At 35.1% G+C, this 10,620-nt stretch overlaps 1 protein-coding gene and 1 long non-coding RNA gene across 2 annotated transcripts; both read left to right on the forward strand.

Moving 5' to 3' along the window:
- Positions 1-249: 249 nt before the first annotated feature.
- plvapb (plasmalemma vesicle associated protein b) lies at positions 250-5,292 on the forward strand. Its single transcript, XM_034882346.1, has 6 exons — positions 250-728; positions 1,015-1,191; positions 1,428-1,509; positions 2,291-2,492; positions 2,574-2,793; positions 4,985-5,292. Exons 1-6 carry the CDS (start codon positions 525-527, stop codon positions 5,240-5,242), a joined length of 1,143 nt encoding a protein of 380 aa, XP_034738237.1. The 5' UTR covers positions 250-524; the 3' UTR covers positions 5,243-5,292.
- Positions 5,293-5,684: 392 nt separating this feature from the next.
- On the forward strand, positions 5,685-5,954 carry LOC117950935. Its single transcript, XR_004658011.1, has 2 exons — positions 5,685-5,778; positions 5,907-5,954. It is a non-coding gene; the product is annotated as an uncharacterized LOC117950935 (long non-coding RNA).
- The last annotated feature ends 4,666 nt before the right edge of the window (positions 5,955-10,620 follow it).

Genomic DNA, 10,620 nt, shown 5'->3' on the forward strand with positions numbered 1-10,620 from the left:
GCGTAGATTTTAGGAATCTAATCATAAATTATTCAATGTAGAATAGTTTTGAAGGGCCCTTTAAATGTTATGTAATGTTCCTGCCACAACAATCTTGTTTTGTTCAAACCACCAGGAATATTTGTGACAATTTGGGCAGTGGTGCAGCTGTAAGTAGGTGTAACTCTGACAGAGGTCGAGGAGGGAGGAGGGAGGGGAGGGCTGGCTCAGGATGGGCTGGAATTGTGTTTCCAGCAGCATTTATAAACATGGCCCCTTTACACACCTAAGGGTCATTGTTTACATCCATCCATACATGCCTGGATGTTTCGGCATGCTGACGGTGTGTCAGAGCTGTGGAAGACAGAGAAACAAATATCACCACTGGTTGTTTTTCCACTTCTGCTCAACAGGATTCACCTTGAGGACCCAGCACTTGCTCGGCAGAGAAGATCACATCTGAACGGAAACCTTGTGGATTTTAGCAAAAACAATTCCTATTAGATTATCCAAAACCAACTGCAACCATTTCTCCTCCAGCAGTCATGTACAGCTCTAGCTACTCCCAGGCCAAGTTTGGCCTGGAGGCAAAAGAGCCTATGCACAAGCCCAAAGGGAAGAGCTGCGGCTACTACATGAGGCTTGTCTTCTTCTTTAGCTCTCTGATCCAGTCTCTGATTATCGTCAGCCTGGTGCTCTTCCTCGTCTATGGACAGCCAGAGAAGTCTGCAGAGGAAAAGAGGGTGCAGGTCAGTGATATCTAGGGCTCCCTCCATCTAATTTTAGTTTTAAGACGTAAAAATGCTTTCTTTTAAATAACAATTTGTGTATAATACAGTTTCACCCAAATAAGTGTAGTAACAATAAGCAAAACATTTTAGCGGAAGTGGACTTAAAGAGACGTAATGAGGCTTTAAGAATCAGATGGACTTACTTCTGCAGAAGCTTTTGAATTATCACTCCCCTGTATGTTTCTGACACTGTGTGTATATAATATGTTCAGTGATGCTGAGTGTTCTGATTGTTATTCTAAAGGAGCTGGAGCTGAACTTCAACAGGGTGAGTGAGAACAACATCCAGCTGAGAAAGGAGAAAGGCGTGCTGGGAGCTCAGCTGGGAGCTCGCACAGCTGAGAACGCTGCTCTGAAGACAGAGTTGGCGAAGCTGAAGACTGAAGCCAACAAAACAGAACATATGCTGAATTCGAAATTGGTAAGTAGAGGACTTGACTAATTAATACTATGTCAATTAAAGCAGTTGCTGCAGTAGTTTTTAACACATCATTCTTAAGGCATTGTTCTAGGTTTCCTATGTAATGGAGTAGAAGTATAATTCTACAATTCCGTAGTTGAGTAAATAAAGATATATTTCACCACTTCGGTCACCATGTTAATAAAATAAATCATATGATTAATGATCCTGTAAATAATTATGTTTTTCATTTATAGACTATCTGTCAGAATAAGATGAGCATGATGACAAGTCGCACCAACCCTCAAATCCATTCCTCTCTTGGGGCCGCTACGACCAGTATGTACTCTATACTTTTTGGGAGAATTATTCTAATAATGTTTAAATGTTGTGAATAAGAATTCTGTTGATTAACATTCACTGCATCAGAAAAGTGTGGGCATACAGTAAAATTAAAGTCTTTGTGGCATAGTTTTTATATATATATATATATATATATATATATATATATATATATATATATATATATATATATATATATATATATATATATATATTAGTTTTTAGTTAAGTAAAAAGAATATGGGTACCACTTCCCAAGGAGGTACCCTTTATACAGGGTTTTAATGATTGGCTTTATTAATGGTTAATAAATATGTTACTAATGCTTTATAGAACAATTTTAAGAAAAGAACATTTGACCTATGAAAATTGTTGCATCCATCCATCCATCCATCCATCCATCCATCCATTGTCATCTGCTTACATCTGGTCGTAGGGGCAGCAGCTCTAGCATGGGACCGAAAACTTCCCTTTCCCAAGCCACATTAAGTCAAACTAAACCAACTAAATGATGGTTTAGTTGAGTGTGTATAGCCCTCCATTAATTACGTAATAACATTCATACTAGTAGACTTGGTGGCTTTTTACATAGTGAGAAACTGATTCATTGATAAATGACATCACTATTAGCAATTGCCAGATTGTTCACATCCTGGAACCCAAATGTTCTTTTTATTAATGTCTGATAACTGACTTACAGAGCATTACTGATGCATTTCCTACTAAAAGTATTACTGTATATTTAAGTTGTCCTACGGTTTCCCATTGAACTCTTCAGGTGAAATAAATAATTTGAAGACCCTACACGCTCGGCAGAAAGCTATGATAGTCCTCATCGAGGCAAACTTCACCGAAAGGGTTCAGAACCTGAGTCAGGAGAAAGACAACGCCCTCAGAGAGAAAGACACACACCTGCAGGATGCCATCACCCTGCGCAAGGAGAACAGGGAGCTGAAGGAGCAGCTCATCACCTACACCAGGTACTGTCCATCTGCTCCTTGAGATTAACTACAAGTATTAAGAGTAAACATATTAAAGTTTGTGTTTGTTTTTCTTTTCAGAAAGTGCAAACAGGACTTTGCTCACTCTTTAGATGGGATCAAAACGGTGACCAATGAATTCCTGAACAAGATCAACAACCTGTTTCCCCATCAGCTGACCTTTCACCTCACCTGCCAAAGCCAGCAGGTGCAGATGGAAAAGATCCGAAACAGCTGCACAAACCTTTCCAGAGACGTGGAAACCAAGTTCCAGCTGTATTTAGACAATGTGGGCAACAAGGTGTGTGCAACATATTTTGCCCTTTTTGGTTTGTGTTGATTTGATGTGATTATTTAAATACATACATCACGTCACATCACACATACAGACATACGTACATTAATCCCTTTATCAGCAAAATCCTTATCCTTCAAAACGATCTCAAGATAAATCTAAAGGGTTCATGGGGATAATGAAGTAGAAGAGATACTTTTACCTCTTAAATCCTCGGAAAGTTATTTTACTGAAACCATCTGATCAGTTTAGTGGGGAAATCTTTAAAAGGCTGGGAACCACTGGTTTAATCTTTAATAATACATTGTATTTTATAGGGTTTTTCCTTGTTTTGTTTTTTTATATAAAATTTTAATCTGAAAAGTAATACTTCTTTACAATTTAAGATGTAAAATTATTGAAGAGGATTAAAAAGTACAATAATTCCTTTTCAAATGTAGTGGAGTAAAAACATAAAGTAGCATAAAATGGAAATACTCAAACTACCTTAAAAATTGTTGCAAGTTTTCAGAGTTTGTATTCTTTTGCTGTCATCCTTCCTTAATCTCTGATGGAATATAAAAAAAAACTAGTTTAATGGGAAACCAGTTTCTTCAGGGAGGAAGTCTATCCGCAGCATGAATCATGATAAATGTAGTAAAGAGACAGACATCCTCTGAGGCAAACACAGGGTCAGAGCAGAGGTGAAGGGTTTGTCTCTGCTGATAGAGCAGTACTGTGCAGGACAACAACAAAATGTACCCTGTAAATAGATTATTATTATTATTATTTTTTTAGAGCAATCAGTTGGATACAACTCTCACTGAGGGTTCAAAATCATCACTTTTCCATAAACTAATTTATTCAACCTTTGTCCATGCAGACAAAATTGCAATCCAATCTAAGTTTTCACGAAACATAAACAATGATACAATAGAATTACCATAAAAACAATGCCGACAGCAACATAAAATTAATAACCACATGCCAAGTTTCTCTTTATAAAACAGTTTCAACTTGAGTACGGCTATAACTAAAGATTTGCAATGAAAAGATTTTCATAGTCGATTAATCGTTGGTTTTCAAATAGTTAGAAAACAGTGAGTACCCTTTAACAGATATTTAATTTACAATTTATTGTTTTATATCTATGGTTCACAATGGTTTTAACCAGAGAAAAACAGCAAATCATCTTACTTGAGAAGCTGTAACCAAGAGTTTCCCATATTGATCCCATAAATCCCTAAATGAGGATTTATGAAAGGACGCTTTACTGCCTCGTGGATTGCTGTAGACACTCCCCAAGTTACTGAGCAAGAAGCTCTGAGAGATACCACCATGTCACTGTGGACGTTAGAGGGCTGGATATGTGGATATTAGAACATTTAAAATAAAACAGCGATGAAATCCTATAGGCTTCTTGTCTGTAATCTTTATTGCATGATTATACTGTACGCTCTCTGGCCACTTTATAATGTACATCTAAACAATCAAAAGCAATCCAAGTCCATATGTAACTATTGCAAAGCTTTTTTCATGAGGTACTACACTATGACTGTTTTATACGACACACTAGGCATGCATAAGCTGCATTGCCATGGATACATGTATTATACGTGTACTGTCGGTGTAATGTCTGTTTGAATGCATGGCAAACTAACCAAACTTCATCAGACAAACACGGATTGAACATGTCAAATCTGACCCAAAATCTCCAAACAAGGACAGTCATTGCACACCAACCAAACCTCTGTTTTAAGAATGTTTGATTTAGTTTATGTTAACAGTAAATTTGCTTTTAAAACCTTGTTCCCATTTTTAATATGTTTCTTAAACATTAGGAAGGAGTCTGAGTCTAAATGTTATTCTGTTAAATGTTTTTGATATTGCATGTTACACAAATTTTCAAAGTCAAATTCATCAAACTTATGAAACCATTGTGTGGCAACATTCATTCCACTGAATCAGCTCCATGTTTGGTAAAACAGAATTAGTGTTCACTAGCATCACAGACACTTTTTTTTTTAGAATAACAATAATCAATTTGCTGTGTTACTCAGGGAGACATTCAGTGTAGATTTCATAAAGAAAATGTACATTAACAAACATTCACATTGACATAGATGTAGACATATGGTAAACATAATAATTTAATTAAAAACATGGGATCAGATGATGACATATCATTTATTAAAAATAATATTTCTTTCATTTCTAGGTGGCTGAGATCCAATCCAAGTCCAGTCGTCTGGAGGTGCAAAACTCACAGTTAACTTCTGATCTGCAGCAGTGTAAAAACAAACAAAATGAGACAGTTGCCGAGGCCGCTAAGCAGCTGCAGCTCAAGCTAAATAATTATGACGACCAGGTGTGTGTGTGTGTGTGTGTGTGTGTTTGGGTGGGTGGGTCGGTGGGTGAGGGGGAACCAAGGAAGAGATTCATGGAAGAAGCTAATTTCCTCAGTATCTCATTATAAAACAATGACTGACGTTGTAAAATATATGATTATATATACCTGTTTAAAAATAACCTAAGTCATGCAGTAGCATAAGAGAAATTAGGGTGTAAAATAACTCTACTTTTGCTCTTCATTTACTTGGGACAGCTTGGATTAATGCTTTACAGTAATCCAAGCTGCTCTCAAAAGATCATCTGGCTAAATGTTTGTAGTTTGGCTTTCTGAGCGCTTTTAAATAAGATTTGTTCTACTGGTTATATGGACATCCCTGCATAGGTAAGATGGTGCATGTGGACTCAGCCGAAATCATTTGAGGGCAGCAGGACGGATGGGTAGATTAGATAAGAAAGGAAAGCCATTTGTAAGGAGTTGTAAGTTCACAAAACACCCCATTTTCAAACCCCACAGTCCATGCACAGAAAAAAGCTGCAGAAATATGGTATCTGTTTGTAAATATTACTGAAATGATCATTATTGTTTTCCAGGCCGGTGTTCCTCAAGCTAACAGCTTATAGGCCTCTATTGGAGTACCTGGCATCAACAAAACTCCCACGGTAAACTCTATATTGGAATAAATCAGTTTATACACTATTTATACAGCTAAGTCCCTCCTCTATTTCAGATTTTTTGACAACAATTATCTCTTTTGCACTAATTACAATTATCAATGTTTGTCTTGCAGGTGAGATGAAATGAGTGGTGCGCCACAGTGATCAACATTTTGACTTTTCAAAAGACATGTACTTTTTATTAATTCCTGATACAACACTCTTTTACACAACCTGTAAATACCCTGTCTATGTTAGTGACATATTTACTGTTGTTGGTTTGTGCATGCTTTACCTAGATCTACGAGGAATAGAAACGTATAGACATGTGTTTGAGTCTAAATGTTTGCTGTGAAAAGCCTTGATGTCTATTAAGGTAAATGTAAAAAAAAAATCCATGACACTGGTGTAAATATTTTTTGATTGTGTGTCCCTTGCTGTGGTTTCTGTTGTTACAGAACGTTTTTTTTGTAATTACAAATAAATTAAAACTGACTCAATCCTTTTGTTTTGTCCTCAGTCTCATTCGTGTCGCTGTCATAAATACAACTCAAGTCTCAGACAGGACTTTTGTGTGGCAGCTACTCGCCTGTCTGCTGTAAACAGACTTGTCTTAAAAATAGCATAATTTGTGTTTCCTAGTGATTCACAAATGTTTGAATTTCTACTGCAGCCCAGATGACAATACATTCACAGACCAAGTCATAAACAAATCTGCAGAGAGGTTAGAAGTCCTAAAAAAAGAGTGGGTCAGAAATCAGTAGGAAGACATTTAGCACATGAATTACACTGGAAGTACTAGTTTTTATGACTCTGTAAAGTTGAGACTGTAAGTCTATTTATTGCCATTTTATGGTGCATTTCACAAGTTCAGTAGAAGTGCTGTTATATATAAACTTTTTTCAAGTTTTACTACTTCCGTTTCCTTTCTTAAGCACCAAATGATGAGTGCATACAATACTGGAGCTGGAAACGGCCAGCGTTTTCTTTGACCTGTTTTATGATTATTATATCAATAAAAACAAACATGTATATACATATATCCTGTGTACTGTCCATAAACTGTATATATCTGTATATGTATACATACACAGTAAGTATTCCATATATAGTGCCTGAGGGTAAACTACGCGGATATTAGGGTTTAGGAGGCCTATTCAAATTTCACTACATCTGTTACTTCAACTTTAAACACAACATTTAAAGAATGGAATGTGTTTTTTTTAACTAAAAAGATTTGTCATATTTCTAATTTTAGAAATTCATATATCATATTTCTAACATTTACATAGTGGAATATGTTTTTTTTTAACTAAAAAGATTTGTCATATTTCTAATTTCTTCTTTGTGGAACACCTTTATATATGCTCCTTATCATTACATTTAACCCAGTATGGTTTCCATCAGTTCATTTAAAGGCAACCATTGAGTTTACTTTCCTAGACTGAAATTTGATTATGGATTTTGTGGATTCATCACAGGTATTTATAGTGTAAATACGCAGACTAAGTTTTCATGAAGACTGAAGTAATAATTTGTTTATTTCAACAACGTTACTGTATTTTCTTATTCATGTTGCATCTTATAATTCCTGAGAACCTGAGTTAGATTTTTTTGGCAAGTTTTCATCGTACATGGAAAATTACATTGGCATTGAGAGAGAACAAACAGTTAAGATTCCTTCTATGTTGTATAACAAAACCCAGGAGGCTAAACCCCCAGGCTCACTGCACTGATGGATGTGAATGTTACAGGTGAGTCAGTCTGTCTCAAGTCCTCAGGAAATCCTTTGTTCAACATGAAGTGTTTTCGATCCCATGTATAGACCTCGCTCACACACACACAAGTCAAATGTGTACAGGGTGAAACTGACAGCACTGGACTTGGTACGTCAACCTCACATCTCAGGTCAGCCATTAATCATAACTGCAGGAAACCGAAAACTAAAAGTACTGCACATTAGTCAGCTGTGAACCTATCATGATACAAATGTTAGTTGAGTCACGTTCCATGATTAAAAAAAAAAAGTCTGACTCATATCTTTAAAGTTGATTCCATTTAATTAATTCACTTACAAATTGTTGAGACATTTCATTCAAAATCACATGTGAACATTAAAGTGGCACACTTTAAGCTAGAGAAGGAAGTACATTAAAAAACAGCCTCTGGAATCTACAAATGTATGCAGAAAACATCGTGCAAATCAATAGTAGATGCTTAGATATGTCACTGGATAAGTGGAAATTTGACCTGCTGGTGGCACTAAAGGAAATGCCAGAGTATCACAAACGTCATAAGAATACATCCAGTTAGAGACCATGATTGTCAGCACAAAAATATGTGGCAATCCATATAGTATTGTTGAGATATTTCAGTCTGGACAAAAGTGGTGGACCAATTGCCATTGTATTTCTATAATAATATTGACAGTTGACATTGATTAACAACTGTTAAAATACAGACAGGCACTTCAAAGACCCTCCAGGCTCCAAAATATACCGCCACTAATTTGTATGACAGCAAGTCCCGCTTTTAGCTTAAACTCCCCTGTGTGGTAATTAATCAGGGAACACATAAAAGAGGACAAAAAGACTGACAGAGCAGTCCGGAAAGAGGAAGGGTCAGGTAGCATAGACAAAGTGGAGAGAGACAAAAAAGCAGTGAGACGGGCAGTTACGCTGGTGTACAGCAGGACAACTGTCGTCAGAGACCGGGAGAGAAGAAACCAACTGGGGAAGAAGGGTGAGGAGTTCAACAAGGGAACATAAATATTTGATTGAGGCCAGATTGACAAGTGAACAAAGGGCACAATGAGCAGCGCTTCTAAAAAGGTCCCTTTCCCACAGAGCAAAGAGGAGCTGGGTCACTCTGACTACATGCTGTTTTGTAGTATGTTACAGTATGATGTGCTTTGAGGCCGGAGCTGGACTCAAACTGAAGTTTACATTGGAATAAATCTGAGCCTATACATACTTGTACTTCATGTGAGGACAGGTACTGTTCAGCAATAAATTCTTTGTGACAACAGGTATTCTGACACTTCTTTCATGTGATGAAGTTATTATGAATATGTGAAGCACATGATGTGGTATGTGACACTGAAAATCCCAAAGCATAGTTTATCGAATGAAAAAGAAAAGTCTTGTGGCTCAGAGGTTCATAAACGCAAGGTTGGCAGATTAAACCCAGGCTCTTTAAAAGTCCGAAAAGTATTTTGAAAAAACTTTAAAATAGGTTTAGTATTTCAAGAGAGTTATAGTATGTCGGAAAAAGTCACAGTATTTTAAAAACTTAATAGTATGTCGAAATAGTTTAAAAAAAGTCATAGTATGAAGAACATTCATAGTATGGCATGATGAAAAAGTTTAGTATGTATGTACTATAGTGTTAAAAGTCCTAAAAAGTAACAGTATAGTATGTCAAAAAAAGTCATAGGATAGTATTTAAAAAGAAATCATAGTATAGTAAGTCAAAAAAAGTCATAGTATAGTATTTCAAAAAAGGCATAGTATGTCAAAGAATTCATAGTCAAAAAAGTTTTAAAAGTAATAGTATAGTTTGTTGAAAAAAAATCATAGTATAGTATGATGAAGACATTTAGTATAAGTCAGGTTGAAAAAAAAGTCATAGTGTAATTTGTAAAAAATGTTGTAGAAAGTCATAGTACAGTACGTTAAAAAAAGTCATAAAAAGTCATAGTACAGTACGTTAAAAAAGTCATAAAAAGTCATAGTATAATATGTTAACACGTTTTAAAAAGTCATAGTTGTCACAAAAATTCACATAGTCACAAAATTGTCAGAAATAGTATTTTGAAAAAGTTTTAAGTCGTACTATATGTCAAAAAATTCATTTTATAGTATGTCGCAAAAGTCATGAAAAAGTCACAATATAGTGTGTTGTGAAAGTAAAAAAAAAATATATGTATTATGTCAAAAAAGTCATAGTATAGTACGTCAAAACATGTTATAGTATAGTATGTCGAAGAAAAATGAAATATAGTATGATGAAAAAGTTTAGTATGAGTTAAGTTGAAAGTCATGCTATGGTACGTAAAAAAAGGTCTTAAAAATCATAATTTAGTATGTCAAAGAAAAATAAAAGTATAGTATGATGAAAAAGTTTAGTATGAGTTATGTTGAAAAAGTCATACTATAGTATGTAAAATAAGTCATAGAAAGTCATAGTATAGTATTTCAAAAAAAGTTTTAAAAATGTCATAGTCTAGCATGTCAAAAAAAGTCATGGTATAGTATGTCGGAATAGTTTAAAAAAAAGTCATAGTATAGTATGTCAAAAAAAGTCTTAAAAAGTCAAAAGATAGTATGTTGGAAAAAATCTTACAAAAGCCATAGTATAGTAAGTCAAAAAAGTCACAGCATAGTATGTTGACAAAACTTTCATAGGACAGTATGTAAAAGAAAAAGTCATAAAAAATTATAGTATGTCTAAAAAGTTTTTAAAAAGTCATAGTAAAGTATGTCGGGAAAAAAGGTCATGTTATAGTATGATGAAAATGTATGATTTTTAGTTGTGTTCAGTATAACTCTTGTTGAAAAACGTCATGTGTTATTGTTATGGAAATTTGTGTACAGCACGAGTGAAATTCTTTTAAGTGAAAAACAAATTAACACCATTGAGAAGTGAAACAAGTTGGTTTTTGGTGTATTCATTATACTTGCAAGTATAAGGCAAAAACAGTTTCACAGAGAACAGAGTGACAGTGTGGAAGTGTCAAAGGAATGAAGAAAAACACTCAGCTTGACTTCACCCACAAAAAGCAGCACTTAAGAACAAAGCACTAAACTTAAACAGTGATAACAGGAAAACTGAACGATATCAAAAAGC

Source organism: Etheostoma cragini, chromosome 9 (genome assembly GCF_013103735.1).
Source record: "Etheostoma cragini isolate CJK2018 chromosome 9, CSU_Ecrag_1.0, whole genome shotgun sequence".
Taxonomy (NCBI): Eukaryota; Metazoa; Chordata; class Actinopteri; order Perciformes; family Percidae; genus Etheostoma; species Etheostoma cragini.

What these genes read in the sequence shown, in the direction of transcription:
- plvapb (XM_034882346.1), top strand. Translation starts at nt 525, where the DNA reads ATGTACAGCTCTAGCTACTCCCAGGCCAAGTTTGGCCTGGAGGCAAAA. An exon ending in CAGAGGAAAAGAGGGTGCAG is followed by an intron (nt 729 to 1,014) that starts GTCAGTGATATC and finishes GTTATTCTAAAG; the next exon opens with GAGCTGGAGCTGAACTTCAA. An exon ending in TCTTGGGGCCGCTACGACCA is followed by an intron (nt 1,510 to 2,290) that starts GTATGTACTCTA and finishes TGAACTCTTCAG; the next exon opens with GTGAAATAAATAATTTGAAG.